Source organism: Chiroxiphia lanceolata, chromosome Z, assembly GCF_009829145.1.
Source record: "Chiroxiphia lanceolata isolate bChiLan1 chromosome Z, bChiLan1.pri, whole genome shotgun sequence".
NCBI classification, from domain to species: Eukaryota; Metazoa; Chordata; class Aves; order Passeriformes; family Pipridae; genus Chiroxiphia; species Chiroxiphia lanceolata.
In genome coordinates, this window is record NC_045671.1 from 19,797,989 (window position 1) to 19,816,425 (window position 18,437).

At 37.7% G+C, this 18,437-nt stretch overlaps 1 protein-coding gene across 2 annotated transcripts in view; it reads left to right on the forward strand.

The window, feature by feature from the left end:
- PIK3R1 (phosphoinositide-3-kinase regulatory subunit 1) overlaps positions 1-18,437 on the forward strand; it is a 60,413-nt gene that overhangs the window by 21,611 nt on the left and 20,365 nt on the right. For both annotated transcript variants that reach the window (XM_032674918.1, XM_032674921.1), the window contains exons 3-7: positions 11,461-11,553; positions 12,869-12,943; positions 15,801-15,932; positions 16,799-17,000; positions 17,199-17,278. In XM_032674918.1, coding sequence (XP_032530809.1) covers positions 11,461-11,553; positions 12,869-12,943; positions 15,801-15,932; positions 16,799-17,000; positions 17,199-17,278 — 582 coding nt within the window. The remainder of the gene's footprint in view (positions 1-11,460; positions 11,554-12,868; positions 12,944-15,800; positions 15,933-16,798; positions 17,001-17,198; positions 17,279-18,437) is intronic.

Below are 18,437 nucleotides of genomic sequence, written 5' to 3' on the forward strand. Positions count from 1 at the left end.
GAAGGAGCTGTCAGCAGCTTCTGCAGTTCTTTTATGTAAATCTTCTAGATCTAAACAACTTGACTTCTCAAGCACAGTAATACATATTATCTTTTTCTTGAAGTAGTGAAGAGCCCATTCTTTTCCTCTAGATTGCTTGCCTGTGGATAGTCTGAGGCAGATTCGTTGGCATTTTTCCCCCCATTAATTTCTCTACAGGAAAAAGGTAGCAAATCGAAGCATTCTTTCAGAGTAGAACAACGTACTACCCTGAATTTTTATGTATTTTGATTATTGAATTAAAAGAGAGGGTTTTAAATATGCTTTTCAAATGGAGTTATTGTCACACAAACCGGTAATGGCCTTGCCTAAGAAATTTTATGGGACCAAAAAAAAGGAAATAGCAATAAGGAGCAAGGATCCTTTACAGATGGGACAGGTAATCCTCAACAGTGTTACAGCAATCCCAGTATCTCACAGTGAACATTTATCCAGTAGTCCTATCTTGGTTATAAAGAGCAGATGCTTCTGGGGCACCATTTCTAACCATCACTATGTTTCTGTGGAAAGGAAATTGAGGTTAGTAATCTTTGTAGGTTAGCACCAGACTATTCAGAAGAAAATATATGCAACTGCTTTTTAGGTAAAAACAGTTCCAGCTCAGGAACTCACTCCATCTGTGAAGTTTTACCTGATGAAAATCATTGAAATCATGTCACCATGACTCTCCACTGCCTGTACAAAACCAAAATTTTCAAGTACCTCTTGAGATGGACCTCAGTATTTCTTCCCTTAAAAGGTAGGCAGCTGCCTCTCTCCTGTGTGTCAAAGTTTTCCAGGAACAACCAAATATATATTTCCTTTCCCTCTTGCTGGGAAGACTTGGGAGCAAATTTTGGACTGAAGTATTTTTGCATGAGAAGCTGTGTTGAGATGATAGAAAATTCAGGTTTGAAGAGGAAAATAAACAGGAGAGTATAAACCTACTGAATGACCATGTGTCCTTCTACAATCTGGATAATGTTGCAGATAATAAATAACTCAGCTCTTGAGCTGAGTTTTGTCCCTTGAGAGCACTGGCCATTGTGCACTGAAATGCACAGGATAATTTCATGGGAAAAATGCTGTATCATTATGTAAAAAGAGATGAAACCATCAGCTGAAATTGCACATGCAGTCTTAGTTCTTTGTGGTCTTAGCTTTTGAGTGCTTGACCTTGTGGTCTTGAAGTTCTTATAATGTAATCTCATGTGTCTGTGTAGTATAGCAGACAGTAGGTAGAGGGAGCTTTGTTGCTGTAGCAAAAATACCATGTAAATGTATTAACTTACATCTAGTCACTTTAAAATAAATTACACTTTTACTAGAGTTTCACCATTGCTTTATTAAAAAAGAATTCTAGAGTGCAGAAGTTAGTAGAAATCATGGCTTTAATATCCTTGGAAAAGATGCGGTAGTTTGTGAGAAGGCAGCTGGCATCAGTTCTAAAGGAATGCTTAGTTAACGTTAAGACCAGTAAGGGAGCTTTTGTTTGTAGAGATCTGTCAAAATTTTGTTCCAATTCCAATGAGGACTTCTACATACTACAATTAAAATCTGGATGTTTAATGGCAAGAATAACATTGAAGCACTGGGAACCTGATAAGTAAGTCAGCAGAGGCAACTGCCAGTGGAATGTGCTGTTTGTCCTCAGGCCAGTGTTTATCCATACTACACTTGAATATTCAGTGTTACATGTTTTCCTTCTTGATACCATGTGCAGTTTCATGTCAAACCACTGCCAGAAGCTGTAATTGTCCGTTAGTGTCTCTGAGGAGAACTGGGCAGAGTAACTCAAATTCTTGCGGAGCTCAGCTCTTTTCTAGCCCTGGAGCAGCAATCCTGAAGGAGAAGGAGGGAATATAACAAGCCTCACTTGATGAAAAAGGCAATGTTTTGCACTGTACTGATCCATCTACTCGATTGACCCTGTCCTGTTCCTCCCTTTCTGTCATCTCTGTAATCATCTTTTTTGCTTGTGGTGATGCAGTAGCTTGGTATCCTACACCACAGTTTACCTCTCATCTGCTAATATCTCTCTGATTGTAAACTGCTGGCAGGGAACCTGCAGACATCAACAAGACAAGAAAAGCAGGCATTGGCTTACTAAAATATTTTTTCTGCCCTCAGAATCATACTCTGAGGTCCTTCCTGGCTTGTTCTATTTAGAGACATTAACCTGTCCTCCCATTTAAAGTGATGCTCATCAGGAATGTGAGAACACTGCTACTGCTGTGCTTCTGCATGTCACACAGGGCTTGGAGTGATCCCTGAGTGAGGGCTAAGAAGGATTTCCTTGCCAGTCTGCCACACCTGAGAAAAGCATGCACGGCCTCAAGCTGTGCCAGGACTCAGACCATGTCATAGAGGTAAGATACACCCTTCCTGAAAGCCAGCAGTGTTGAAGCCCCAGTGCCAGCCTGCTTAGGGTAGAGCTCCAATGGTGTCTGTGCTGAACCTCCTCTGTGCTCCTCAGCTTATTGAATGCCTTCCCTGACTTAGAAGTAGAAAGATACCTTTTACTACATTCCTGCTTATTTCTTATTTTGCACTGTTTGTCTCACAGCTCCTTGAAAGAACAGTTGAAGAAGCAGGTGGTTTTCCCATCTCTTCCTTGTTTTTTTTTGGGAGGTGGAGGTTTCTTTTGCAAAATAGTTTATGCATTATATATGCCATTATAATACAGTGGCATGGCAGAAGGCTGTACTTAGTTAATATTTTTTCCTCAGAACAGTTCTGCTCATGATTTCTAATCATGTTAATAATAGTTTTAAATAGTTGCAGCCATTGAAAGCCTAAAATTCAGTTCTGTTTTGAAAAGGAGTAGTGCAAAAGCTCACCTGTAGAGGGAACCAGAATACTGTCTTAACTACAGGCTGCTTTTTAGAAATTATCTCTGCTTCAGATGAAGCCAACAAAGGACGTGTTGTTTTAATTATAGCTTCTATTTCTAAGTATGTTCAGTAGCATATGAAAAAGTGTCTGACAGGTCATAGTTCATAAAGTTACTGAGGTTTAATCGGATAGAATATTATGTACAGAATTCCTTCCCAGTACAGGCATTATCGCTTCCCTTTCAATAAATTATAGAAATAGGGCTTTATGAAATATTAAATTAATAAGTGTGAAACATGATTAGCAGCTACTGTTGAAAGTATTAACCTGTTATGAAGGAATATAGTCCTCTACACTCTGTTGCTTGGTGGGTTTGCTATGCTGCTTATCTCTGCAAGTAAACTTTCCTCAAGCCAGACACCATCTCTGTGTTCTTTCTCTCCCTGCTTTCATTTTGCTTTGTCTTAGAGGAATTCTTAGTTGATTAAGACAGCAGCTCAAGGCCAAGTATTCATTTTTGTGTCAGAGAAGGGTAAAAAGATCCCACATTTCTTTCAGGAGAATTTGTACATTATAAAGTAAGACATTTTATTTCAAATCAAAGCTTTGTTCTGCCTAGTCCTGCCACCTCTTGTTTATGAATTATTTTTTTGTACTAATCTATGTTTGCCTGGGCTTCTTTCACCCCTTTTCACATGGTTGCCCCTTGTTGTCAGCCTGAGAGTGCTGCTGGCACAACTTTATGAATGGGGATGAAGAGAGGAATAAGTTCTCCTGGCACCCCAAAACTTCCTGCATAGTAACCATGCACATGATACCTTATCAATCAGATTGTTGCTTGCACACATGTGCTGATAACCCTGGAAAGTATCTAGGCAAAATATTTTACTGGTCTCAGTTACAGCACTGATTTATGCAGGTAACTTATGTCTCTTTTCGACATATTATGTGCAGCAGGGATAAAATGAAGTAACATTCAGTTTTTATTCTCACCCTCTTAGGTTCAGTGGGTTGGACTATAAATGACTCTATCTTATTATGCATAATTGTCCTTCTGAAAAAATGACTGCCTTATTCTGTAAAGTGTCACATGTATTATAATGTTTCATACATTTTTCTATAAAAGTCAATTTGAGATGCCCTTTTTTGAGTTTATAGGCTATGTTTGTCAGTACCAACCTCTCACAGAGGAATCTGGAAACGTTGGCTCTGTGTTTTGGGCAGTACACTGGGACGGACTGGAGTCAAAAAGTCATGCTCTCTTGAGAACTCCTGCTGTTGTCATCCTTTGGAATAAGCCCCTTGGATAAGTTCTTGTCACTAGGTATTACTGATGTAGGATCACAGTAGAAATATGGATGCTTTACAAAGATATTGGAAGTCTGGAAGTGTATTGCCAGAGTACTGTTTGTCCATGAGGGTTATATGTTGTAATTGAGATGTCCCAGGAAGGCTGTTTTGTTTTAGTCAGGTATTTCTTCATCGAAGATGAAGTAAAAAGAGGAATGACAGCAGATGTGATAAACCATTTTTTCAATACAGATTTGTATTTTATTCTGTGGCTAAAATCTTCAGTGTTCTATTAACAGAACATCTAGATCTAAATGATTTAGATCTAACAGAACATCTGCATCTAAATGGAGAACTTCGTCCTCCAGTTCATACCCAGCACCTACGGACCAATGGAAGAAGCAGATTGTGCTGGTCACATAAAATTGAAGGGTCTTAAAATGGTGGTAATTTTCATCCGGCTTTCAGGTTGTATCCCAGTCATGTAAGAGCACCAGCAGGCATAATTTTCCTATTCCTTTTCATAGCTCTGGGATCATTCATATTCCAATAAACCTTAAGTCTCACACATTTGTCTGCCTCCATATAAATGGGCTTCTTGTGAGCCCAAAGGCTGATAGTGTTGGTGGGCCCAACCATTCTTTTTTCTACTGCTGCAATAGTCTTCACCTATCTTCATTTCTCCCGGATTTAGTTTTCGCTAGCTGCCAAGGCTTCTGTGGTATTCTGAGTCTGCAATCTGCCTGATTGACTGCATCTCATAAGAGACAAGTAATAGCTGACAGACTTATTAAGCCACTTGTAATGATATGTCAAATTCACTGAAACTTAAATCTCTTTCATATTTTTCCATGTTGTGTTTTAAAATATTTCTAACGAAACCAATACTGGAGAAGTTAGTTGAGCCCTGAACTACTCTTCCTCCTGACAGTTTTAGTGGTGCTTTCAGCCTCTAGTAGGATTTAACTGTACCCAAACTAAGTCGCCTCAGGTCAGTAGGGTCTAAGGAGAGGTATTCTTCTCTTCCAACTGTTGCAGCTGAATTTACAATGTATTGCAGTCCTTGATTTATCTGAGACACACAGTGACACTAACTTTGTCTTCATTCTCACCTTTTTGTCTTTCATCTTGGCCCAGTGAAAACATTTTGCTAATGGCAGTTGGACAGTTCTATACACTGTTCTTTTCGTAAATACCAGTGGGTTATCTGAAAATGCATATGCCAAGGCAAGGTTATAGTCCTCAAATCTCAGAGTGAGTTGCTCTCTGCTATTGAATTGTAATACCAGACTTAACTTCTGTGTTGGTCTGACACTGAACCCAAAGCATAGATCTCTCTTGAAAATTTCTCCCTAAGGTTTAGTGTTCTGGGGTTTTTTAATCTTTCATACTGTTCTACTGAAACTTTTTGCAAGAACTTGTTACTTGTTAAGACTATAAAGAAACATACAACGGACCACAGAATGCTTCTCACTAGGAGTTAAGAGTTTTGTGTCAGTAAGACTGCTCACTCTCTGACGTGTTGTGAGGCTCATGTGGCCTTTCTTCCCCAGCAGATTAAAGCAGGTGCTGAGGGGGCTGTGTCCGCTGAGGCTTGGCATCTGTACCACCTGCTACCACAGGGCCATGAGAAGCTTCAGGCCATGCCCTCACCTGGGTGGAGGTACCTCCTTGTGCTTTCCACTCTTCCAGCATCTGCACTTGTGTTTCTGCAGGCATGGCTTTTGGTGTGTAACTAATGCAGTCTTCTGAAGCACTGCTGTCTCTGGCCTGGGAGTCATTAGCAGTCAGCACATGGGAGAATACAGGGGACTGCTCAATAGGATACTATTGCCTTCAAAGTGATGCCTCAGAGCTTACTATGCAGAACTGCCAAACTGCCTTTGTTTCCAATGTATCTTCACTGGAATTCAACATTGTAAACTGACAAGTGCTTGAATTCATCCATTATGGATCCTTATTGACATTAGGATTCTGTTTCAAGGAAAATAGATGATACTAGTGGAACACTGTTTGAATTCCATTTCCCATACCTAGGAGAGTACATAACTGCTGAAGTAACTGTATTGCAGTCAAATAAGCTCCTATGTTTTCCAGAATTTTCCGTAGCAAGCATGGGTGTTCAACTTTGTTGGAAACCCTCCATTGTCCACAGCTTGTAATGCATTACACTGATGGTATCAATGGCAAAAGTATTTTAGGTGATTGATCAACTATAGTTTCTTCACAGTTTACTGGCTAATCTTGTTGGAGTATTGTCACAATTACTTGACCATGATCCTTACCTTTACATTTTTTCTTCTGCTTTAATTAATATGCTTATATTTAATATAGCTAATTTCAGTACTGGTCAAACCATTCATTTCACTTATTGCATGATTTTCAAACAAGTATGTGTGTAAACCCATAATAATTCACAATGTTAGTGGATACAGTTGTATGCATAAAGAGTATATCTGCATGCACATAAGTCAGTTATAAACATTTGAAGACCTGAGCTCTCAAATAGTAGACTTTTATATAGAGCTGTGTTGTCATAAAATGCAATATACATGCACAAACGCTAATGCCATTTCTGGAGAAATAAGAACATTCATGGAGATCTTAAAGCTAAATTCAAGTGATGTTAGTATATAGTTCCTTCAAATATTTAGAAATTAAACTCCTTTTTATGGTGTGGATTGTACATTTTAAGGGGTTTTATTATATACATTTTTCCATTTCATTATTTGTCTAGCAGTAATGAAAGATTTGGCTCAGAAGCATCTGAAGCCAAATTGTAGCTTTAAATTTCCACTTGTCATTGCCAGATACTAAGTCTAAAGTATATCTTTTTACTGAGAACCCTTCCAAAAGGTGCAGCTGTATGCTGGTTTCATCTTGCATTTTGTAGCTGTGTTGGCAACCAATGAACGTAAGGTATGCTCTCATCTCCCACACATTGCCATTGCCTTAGAGCTATTCAGTCCTGTCTGTATCAAGAAGAAGGAAGAGTTTACAGATTGGAGAGAACCCTGATTTTTTGTTCATCTCATTGGTTCTCACTGCGGCAAGGTAAAAATAGAGCTAGTGGAAAATCCAGCTTTTGTCAAGTGTCACTGGAAGCTTCCTTACTATCTGGAGACCCACTACCAGACCTGGGAAGAAGCATAAAAACTATATGATAGTTTTCAGAACCATAATATTTTGGAGACCCTGGAATTAAAAAAGAAAAAAACAACAAAAAAACAGGAATTTGGGGGGAAATTATTGCTTTAAATGAAAAATTAATACTGGATTTTAGCAAAGGGATCTACAAAGTACCTCAACTCCTTAGGTGTGGATTTGGTTCTCCAATCCTCTGTGCTGTCCTACAGTGTTCTTCAAAGCAAAAGATTATTTTGGAATCAAGTACTAAATTCAGTTTGCATGCAAGCTTTTGTTCAGTTCTCTTTCACTAAAAGTGACCTGTCTGAAAAGTTTTCCTTTCCCTTTGTAGGTCTGAATGTGCATGCTGAGTTTTCTTTTGGAACACCCAAGCTAGAATCATAACTTCTTTAAGCATAACTTGTATTCTAGCTCTAGGGGTAAATTCTCGACCCTACCCCCTTCCCCTCCCCCCACCCCAATTAGGTGTAGTTTTATTCAGTTTAGCCCCTGAGATTTCCTCTCAGCATTTTGAAACTGAAATGCACTGTTTCCAAATTGGGCTGTCTTCAGTGTCAATGTTATGAAGTGGCTTCGGTTCTGTGAGTACTGTTAAGTCTATTTTTTTTTCTAACTCGTGTGTTTTGTGAGGCCTTACACCTTTAAATGAACGTAATTTTCTATTCTGTGCAGAAGTGGGAAAATTTAAAGCAAAAGTCAGTATGATGTTGTGCACTAGTTATAGTGGAGGTGCCACAATGAGTAGGAAATCCTAGAATAGGTGGCAGGTTAAGCGATTTTAATTCGATCATGCCTACGTGCTGATAAAATGAGTGTTTTTCTTCTATGTTGATGAGCATTATGACTGTGTGACTTAGATGTTTTTTTCTGTCACTGAAGGTAACTGCAGGTTTTGTACCTGTCATTGTGTGTCTGTGTGTTATTTGTGTCTTTTTGCTGTAGAGCTTGTACACGTGCATAGTATTAAAAGATAGGTGAATATCACAAGTTTTCAGTCATATCCACAAGTATCTTACAGACTGCTTACTTATGGAATAGATTGTCATTCATTTAAGTTTCTTATCATATCTAAAGTTCGGCAATGTCTTTGGAAGATACAGGTTTCCAGTTTCAGTAAGGAATAGGATAAAGGGAGGAAGAGACATCAGAAATTCTCTGAACTTCTAAAATGTGTATTTTAGGGTAACAGAGAAGTATTGGAAACCTGTCTTTTTAAGCAATGTGATGTTTGCTTTGCATACACATATTCTGTAGACATATTACGGATTTTGCATAAATATAAAGGGAAATGCATAGCTTCCAAAAGCCTTTCACTTTAATTAGGAGTATTATTGATCAATGAACACTGTACAACAAAGATATTCAGTAATAGATTATGATACAAACCTAGTTTATAAGCTAAAATTCTGCTTAAAGTTTAGATGAAAAGCATGGAGCATCAAGTAGGTTGCAGGAAAAGTCACTTTCTGTTTAGCTAACCTATGTAGGGTCTACACCACCCCATTCCTTATTTCCCATGGAGACAAAGTGTTTTCTGTATTGTCTTGTCTTCACCTTGCAAGGTGCTTCTTCCCGTGAACTGCACTCTCATAGCATACCCTTTGATATGACTGATCTTCCATTTATTCTTTCAATAAATTTGCCCACATCATAAGATCGATTTATAGTTTGGGATTGGAAGGAACTACTTGATCTGAAAATTACAAATCAGATGGTCTGTAATTCATTATGCCTGAGCAGAGGCTGCTTGAAGGGCAGCATTTTTCATTTGGGCCCATCTTGTGCCTGATGAAGCAGATGTTAAGCTAATAGAGGTGTTCCAGGTGGAAAGTGACTTAAAGATGGAAAGAATTGAAAAGTCCGTACCTTCCCTGAGTAGCTTGTTCTGCATTAATAACTATACTTGGAGATACGATGGTCAACTATACCTATATAACGCTCTTTCTTTGAATTCAGCTTTTAATCAGTGTTATATTGTCAGAGTTTATTATGTCTACTCATTTGCATTTTTCAACTCACTAAGGTGTCACCAAGGAAGGAACCTATCCTCTAAAAAGCTGTGCAGATAATCCTTATACAGTGCTGTCTTTTATTGCTTTATATGAGACTAGTGTCAGGTTTTTCTTTATTTTGCCCATGACTTATAATGTAGCTAGCATGTAGTCATGTTACTTGTCCTTTTATAGTGTGGGTCAGGTATTAGAACTCTTTTGACCTCAGGAATTGCTCTGATTTTCCAGAAGTCATTAAAAGGTAGCATCAGCAGGCCAGGGATCTGCTTAGGCAACTCTTTTGGGACACCTGAATGCTTATTTTCTGGGCATCCTAAGTTAAACTGTTATGGCTAATAGATGTTTTTCTAATGTCTTCATTTATGAATGGACTAAGAAGTATTCCAACATTGTGGTACCATCATCCTTCTTTTTGCAAGTGACATGTCTCAGCGCCTCAGTACGCTTCACTTCATTACTACTTACTAAATTTTATATATTGTCTTTCATCTCTCCTCATCTTTCTACACCTCTGAACTTCTGTTCCTTCCATGCAGTTTTTAAATTTGTGTTAGTTTTAGCTGCAGTAGAGTTTATTTTCTTCACAGTAGCTAGCATGGGGCTGTGTTTGGCATGCTGGAAACAGTGCTGATAGCAGAGGGATGTTTTAGTTATTGCGAAGTGATGCTTATACAGTCTCAAGGCCTTTTCTTCTTCCCACCTCGCTCCACCAGCAAGGAGGATGGGGGTGCACAAGGAGCTGGGAGGGGGCACAGCCAGGCCAGCTGACCCCGAATGACCACAGGAACATTCCACACCATATAGCATTGTGCTTAGCAATAAAACTGGGAGAAGAAGCAGTGAGGTATATACAGAGTTATGGCATTTGTCTTCCCATGTCATCATTATACATGATGGAGCCCTGCTTTCCTGAAGTGGCTGAACCCTGCCAGCCCATGGGAAGCAGTGAATTAATTCCTTGTTTTGCTTTGCTTGTGTGTGTGGCTTTGCTTTTCCTGTTAAACTGTCTGAACATCAACCCATTAATTTTCTCTCTTTTACCCCTCTGATTCTCTCCTCCATCCAACCAGAGGAAAGCAAGCAAGCGGCTGTGTGGGGCTTAGTTGCTGGCTGGGGTTAAACCACAATAAAGCTGTTTGCATTTTTATGGAATTATGTAATCCAAAATAGGGTGAATTGTCAACCAGAATTGTCTGCTTTCTCATTCTCAGTTGTTGTATTTTTCTTTCTTTTTTTGTTTTGTCAAAAATTTTCACATTTTTCTGTTGTCATTTTTTTCTTCTTTTATTTAGTTACCCTCATCTGTTCATTCAGTTTCAGTCTTGTAAGAATGGGTGGGGGGCACTATATATGTATGTATACATATCCATGCAGGCATCAATGTGTATGTGTGTTTAAGAATTGCTTTCTGTTTGTCCATGGTGAGTTTAATTGGACAGAGATCGCCATCACTTAGGCAACTGGCAGTTTTTACCTCAGTGATTAAACTTTGTTTATCAATCATAATCCATCAAACTATGCCAGATGTTTCTGGCAGTAGTTTAATATCTTTATGTAAACATTCTTGCCTTCCAAATGTTAAACAGAACCACTGTAAAACTTTTGAATTATTCTTTTGGCAAAATTTGTGTATTTAGAGATAAATCATCCCTCACATCACAAAGCTAGAATATTCCTTTATAGAGTATGTTCTCTGCATGAAGAAACTAGATTGTGTGAAAACTGACTTTGTATAAAATCTGTATGCAGTTTTGTTTGAATCTACAAAATGTCCCTTTCCGATTATACCATTATTTATTCTTAACCAGCCCTTGAAAAGGAGATTCTTGCTATAAGTAAACTTTTTTCTTTCTTTCCTTGCATTGTATTTCTGCACAACCACAGACTACAAACTTCTGTTATATTTTCTTTTCCCAGGCAATACGGTGAGTGGTTCTAGGACTGAGTTAGGTCCCTAAAAGAAAATGCTATAAAAATGCAATTGTCATCGTTTTTATTCTATTTTCTGATTACTTATGGAGTCTTCTCTTGTGGCCTTGATATGTGGCATGTTTGATCTGTTACTAAATTAACTGGTTGCATTGCATGTCATGATTTTCTTAAACAGTAATTGCATTCACCTGTAGCTTGGCTTATTTTTCTTCTTTTTCTTTTACAGCTTTTTCACTTCCAGATCTTACAGAGCAGTTTGCACCCCCTGATGTTGCTCCACAGATTCTTGTCAAGTTAGTAGAGACCATTGAAAAGAAAGGTAGGCTGAAGAACAACTACAAAGGTTTTTTGTTGCTTATGTGAACCAAGACTGCAGAATTGAATCCAGAGGTGGCATCTCCCCTTTCTAGAGCTGATAATGCATCATGTTGCTTAACACCTGAAATAATCTCATTTAAGGTCTGTTGCACTGGTTTCTGCTCAGTAGAGGCTGTTTGGACTGTAGGAGCAAAACCAAAGCTTATCTCAAATGACATTTAATAACTCAACTAATATGAGTATTATTAAAAGGTGAGGGAGAAGGGTGTGGTATTGTTTTGTTTTTTCTAACCAGTTGGTTATGGAAACACCTTCATAACATTGAGTTGGATACACAGCCACACAGGGAAACAAGTAACACTTTACCCCAAAGCAGGGGGCAAACAAAATAATAAACCGTGCAAAGTTACAAGGACTGGTTGGATGTTGAACCAGCCAGTGTTATTTTTATGGTTTTTTTCTTTCCTGCTTTCCCATGTTGATGTCTCTCCATCCTTTTGAAGCTTTCCTCTTTCTGTGTTCTACCTTTTTTGCCCTATTTCTGTCCTCCTGGCACCTCCTCTGATGTTGACTTCATAGTCCTGGTGAGGTAAGGAGCAGCTTCAGTGAGTCCTGATCATTCAGGGGTCTTAAGCCAGGGAACAAGAGGAAAAGCAATATTGTGATCAGAATCAGACTGCTATCCTTGGGGACATAGGTTCTCACATACTGCATACTTTTAAGAGAGCATAAGCCTTTCCTGAATGAGTAGGGGCTTGCTAATATCAATGAGAAAGGCCAGTATTTAGCAACCCTTTGTATAAGTAACTGCTGCTTTCAGGAAACACCACTGATAGTATTAAATCGTCAGCACTCTGCATACCAGGATATGATCTCTTTCCTTGTGTCTTCTCTATTTTCACTGAAATAGGGAAGTATTAAACAGTACCTTTCACACAAAACCACTTTATTGGTGTCTTTTATTCAGGTGGATTATTAGACATATTATTTGACATATACAGATATTTTCTCTCACACCAGTGTGAATCTGTTTCTTAGTCCTGGCCTTCTACAGTTGGCCAGTGGATAGCTGTGTAGAATACATGGAACTGCTGGTATTTCTGATTTTCCTTGGTCAGCTTTTTCTGCAGACACAGCAGTTTGAACGTACAAGGAGCTGTATTATAGCCTTAAAAAGCAGACACATTCTTAGTGTGGTAGGTGGATGACGGTGGAAGAATGTTGCTAATTTAAACTTCTTGAAGAAAAGAGAAATATATTGTGTCAAGACAACAGTCACTGAAATATTAATATATCCCATTGATTTTGTTTTGAAGGTCTGGAGTGCTCAACTTTGTATGGAGCACAAGGCTCAAGCAGTTCAGCAGACTTAAGACAAATCTTTGAATGTGGTAAGTACAGTTATCCTTCTTAAAGCACTAGACAGATTTTGTGGTCAGAGCACTCCTTTTTTCTTTGCTCCTCCACTCATATGTTCTGGTCCTCAATAATATAGTATTAAGAAGACATATATATAATTAAAATTTTTCTTTTACACTTAATATGAAAGGTATTTTTCACTTTTACAGATTCTTTCTTCATGGCTCCATTGTGTGAGTTTTTTCCAAGAATAATAATTTTAATCTCTGCTTGTCCTCTTGCTTGTTCAAAGACAGATAATCTAGCTGTACAGAGAAAAAAAAGATGTTATGGTCAGAGTCAAGATAATGATTCATTGTTCCTGTAAGGCTGCAGGTTATTATTTTGTAAACAAACAGCCATTTGTTTACATACAGTTCTATGTGTGCAGTTTTTGGTCCAGTTGGTGGGGTGGCAATAGCAGCACATTACCTACCCTGCTACAGAGTGGCAGAGACCATTTGATTAATACTGTAGGCTGAGTTCTCAGGTTTTAGACAGTAAAACACAACTACACCAGTAACACCACTTACTCATTCAAGTTTCCTGAAATATATTTCCTTTTCTTTTTGATACTCTTTAACACTGCTTCAGGACAGAATATACTGGTTTGGCAGTACTCTGTTGCAGTGTGAGAGATCAGTAGCTATTGTAGGAGGAGTGCTTGACTACATCGTGGCGAGCTGGGGTGCAATGTGTGGTGTGAGCTTTCACTTGGTTAAAGGAGCACAAAAATACAAGGAGTGGGAAGTGAAACTGGCTACATGCCTTGTTGCCGAAGGGACAAAGAAAGCAAGCTTAAACTGTGAATTAGTCTCTTCATTTTTAATAATTGCAAACATTAACAAAATTAATAAGAGATGATACTATGAGTTGTCTGTTCTTTCAAAACAAAAGGGCATCCTGTCCTCTGCTGATTGTGGCAGGAGTGAAGAAGTGTATGTGTACAAGCAGGGAGAGGAGACGTGCTTGTGGTGCTAGCAGCCTCACACTAGCAGCCATATTTTTAGTTTGTAATTGTATTTTTAGTCCAGATAAATCCAGATTTTCTGGGCACCAATATGAATGTATCTCTTCATTTATCTGCATCCTTTCTTAAGTTTCTAAACTGAGGTGTACTTTTTTGAAAGGTTCATCTATCTCCTGAGATCAAAAACTTGTGGTTTACATGTATTCTTACTTAAAATGTAGTTAGCTTTGAGAAACAAAAACAGGACTTCGCCCTTTAGTAACAGTGTCTCTTTCTGACTTTTCCTTAAGAAAGAATCAGAATCTTCCAGGACAAAGCTAGTGCAGTGGGCATCCAGGTACATGGATACAGACAGATCTCATCTCCTCTGCCTGCTCTTTTTGAATCAGCAGAATGCTAATTCAGAGAGCAAAGTCATCTTTGGTCTCAAAGTTTTGAACTTGCGTTAGTGTGGTGTTCTGATAACGGTTAAAATGCTCTCTGTAGTTGACTAACTGTCTGTTAGCATCAACACAGTGCTATCTAGCTCTAAAATCAAAGTTGACTTGCATCTGGCCAGCTTGGCAGATGGAAGAGGTCAGGTCTGTTTATATCATTACACCTAAAGAGTTGCACAGTAAGTTTATTCTCACTTATGTACTCACTATAATAATTTGGGATATACTTCAAGGAAATGGTCAACACTGAAGAGGCATGATTTAACTTGGCTTATAAAAAAAAAAATTCGGTAAGCAACAAAACTAATAAAAACTATTTCTGAAGAATTTATAGTTGGATTCTCTGACACGTAATTGCTCTTGTAGAATTCATTCCCACACTGCAAGTTTTTTATCATCTGAGACATTCATGATGTCTCTTTTCTCATGCAAATTCTTTAGTCTCTGATAAGATTTGAGCTCATACTGCAAGCTTTTCTTTGGGGAAAACAGAAAGGAGGTGGAGTAGCTCTAAGTTTCTCACTACCCCCTCTTGGCTGCCTTATTTCACAGTATTTGTAGATGCACCACATATCTGATTTCCTCTGCCTCCCTGCTTACTTTAGTTTAAACTGACCAAATGGATTCAGGACTTATTTTACAGAGGACCTGGCTAGCATAGAATGTTGATCAGCATTAATGCCTCTAAATTCTTGTACCAAATATGAATCTTTTTGTAAACACTGAGGACTTTACTGTGCCAGAGTTTCATGTTTCAGGATGAACCCTAATCTGGCTCCTACTAAGTAAGGATTTCTATATTTTCCTATTTTTATTTTTGCTGCTGATATTCCTTTATGTGACACTTCCAAACTTTATCCCGAGTCATAACTATCCTGGAAGGGTATCAGGTTCTACAAGACAAATCCTAACAGCTGCACAAGTTCTGCACATGTATATTTGTTTCGACTTACTCACATAAATATTTACAGACTTGGAGCCCCAAGTTGTTATTCAAACTTTCAGTCATAATAGAAGTAGCTACCAGTAGAGAAGTGGCATTTGACCAAACCTTTGATTAATACTTACTTCTTACACAAAATATTTACACATAAAACAGAGACCTGTTAAAAATATTCTGGTGTTCCATTACCTTTCCAACATGCAGCAAGTCATTACTGTTACTCTGAGTTCAGCCCTGAACTGTATGTGACAGAAGACCACAAACAGCTGCAGAAGCCATTTGGTTCATCATATGCCAAAGGCCTGGACATGGTGTTGAACACTGTATGTTGTTAGTCTCAAAGATATTTCTTAATGTCTTCCATTCTTTCTTATGAGTTGTTCCCCATAAACCAGATGTAAGTTAGCAATTTTGGCTTGTTATGAAGCCCTAATATGATGAGCTTTGTATATTTTTTCCATTTTCTAAAGTCTAAAAAGTATGTTGCTCTTTCCCTTTAGATGCCTCTTCATTAGATTTAGAGACATTTGATGTGCATACTTTATCAGATGCTCTCAAGAGGTATATCTTGGACCTGCCAAATCCCATCATTCCAGCTGCTGTTCACAGTGACATGATTTCTGTTGCTCAAGGTATGATTATCACAGTATTTCAAATGTCAAACAAAAAAGCTTTTATTAGAATTCTGAATATCTGGTAGTCCAGCTGTCACTCACAGAACAGGGAAGATTCTGCACAATGTGGCAGCATCTCAGAGAACATGAATACCTTCACCACTTTTGATGAAAGCTGTTTCAGCAGAACTAGATATTATTCTGCATTATTTGGTTACTTATTTGTGTAAACATAATGGAAAATACAAGGGATTACACAGTTCTCTTTGTTTTAGTAAGTAGAAATACTATAGAAGAACTGGGGGAAAAAAATCAAGGACTTATCTGTATGCAGAAAGCTAATTTTTAACTTTTTATCAGTGCTGACAAAGTAAATGTATTAGAGGTCATGGAGTGCTGTGTTACATTGGGAGTTGCAGATTATGAAGTGAGAAATACATGCATTCATCATCTACAGTGGTCATTTTAAACAAGTATGGCTTTTGGGCTTTCAGGGCCAAGTATTCTGTTGTATATTCAGGACAGGATATTGTTACTGGTAACCTTCGAAGTTAGAACAGCACCTGTGAGACTTATCTAGTGCATCTCTGAATTACCCAATCATGTGTAACGCTAAACACAAGACAGAATTCTACCAGTACACTCTGAACATATTGCGGTTTTTACCAAAATGCATATCTATTTCCATTCGACTTTTAAATACTTGTTCTTCACTCTACTCTGAGCATTTTACTTTTTTAAAAGACGAAAGAAACCTTACAGTGCTAATGGACAGAATTATTTTTTTCTGTAAAACTGACGCTTCTAAAGGAGTCTCATATAGTTTCATTTTTCTTGAATGTTCCTGTGCTGATTTCAAGAGCCTTTTATCTATTTGCTTGCAGAAGTGCAGAGCTCAGAAGAGTATGCTCAGTTGCTGAAGAAACTCATCAGATCTCCAAATATACCTCCCCAATATTGGCTCACACTCCAGTATTTGCTCAAACATTTCCTCAGAGTTTGTCAAGCCTCCAGCAAAAATCTTTTGAATGCAAGGTCTTTGTCTGAAATTTTCAGCCCTCTGCTTTTCAGATTCCAGATCACAAGGTATGTGGGTCATCTTTATTATATTTTCTACTGCAAATATGGGTTACTCATATACAAAAGTAAGTTTAATTAAGTAATTTTCTCAACTTATTTCTGACGTGAGGGCATAGTAGTAAATTTTTCCAATGTTTTTTGAATAACTCTAGAGTAAACTTTTTCATTTCTCCTAATTCTTACTGCCTGATCCATCTCTTGCAGCTCTGATAATACGGAACACCACATAAAAATCATCGAAGCTTTAATCACAAGTGAATGGAATGAGAGACAGCCTGTACCAGGTAAAAAATATTTTAAAATTAAGTTATATACCATTGTTTGCTTAAAAAATGAAATTCAACTTAAGAACAGTAAATAACTTTTTCTTTTTTAATCAAAATTAATGCAAAGCAAAAGCATGCAATACAGAACTAAGTAGAAGTTGTTTGTCTATTTTATGCGGTATGCAACGTTTGCTTCATAAGAAATGGTCTTTTTCATTAAAATAATTTTAATAACCATAGTTTGTACAGCCTTAGGACTTTCATTTCTCTTTCAATAAACAGCGAATAGGAATTTGTGGATTTTTTAAGACTTGTAAACCAGTAGAATACCTATCCTACAGTGATGGAGGGGTTAATTCTGGAGGATTTATTGAGCATTCAGTTTAATTATGGGCGAATTTTCTTAGAAATACTATGCCCCATAGACATATTGGAAGAAAGTAAATTTCCCATTTATTTACATATATATATATATTTTAATCCAGATACTCAAAAGATTTATTTATTGATATCAATATAAATAATCCAAAAAATATTAAGAGCCCATCCAGGAAAGAAAGATAATACTTGTATTGATTCTGTAAGTTAGCATTTGATTTAGTCAACAAACAGTAAAGCCCACCTCTGATTTATGCGAAATCACTGGGTTTGAATCAAATATTTGGTAAAAGCAAGGCATAGTTGCTGACTATGTGCAAAGGAAATTACGCCGGGAACTTTACATGTTAGCCGAAAGCAATTCATTTCACAGCTTATTTACAAAGGATATCTGAACAGAGGATAGGGTGATGGTGAACAGAACATTGGACAACTTGTAGCTTTCCTACCTCTCTATTCAAAGTACAAAGTGAAGTTCACGACAGCAGTATTTGTAGGGCTGCTTAGGGTCTGAAAAGCTAGAGCACAGCAGCAGAAAAATGCTTCATTTCCTGTATTTCAGGTGGGCACATTGTATAATCCCCTTCATCAACTATTGAAGATTAAGTTAAAATAGCTAAAACTTTTGTTCCTATTGCTTTGGTTAAAAGGCTTTTCTAATCTTGCCAGCTCTTGTAGTTAGGAAACTTTCCCTAACATTTAGTGTAAATCTGTTTTCAGCTAGTTTCCATGTATTTATTTTTGTTACATTTCATCAAAATAGTTAAGCAGGCATTTCCAGAACTACTGTGTGTTTTTC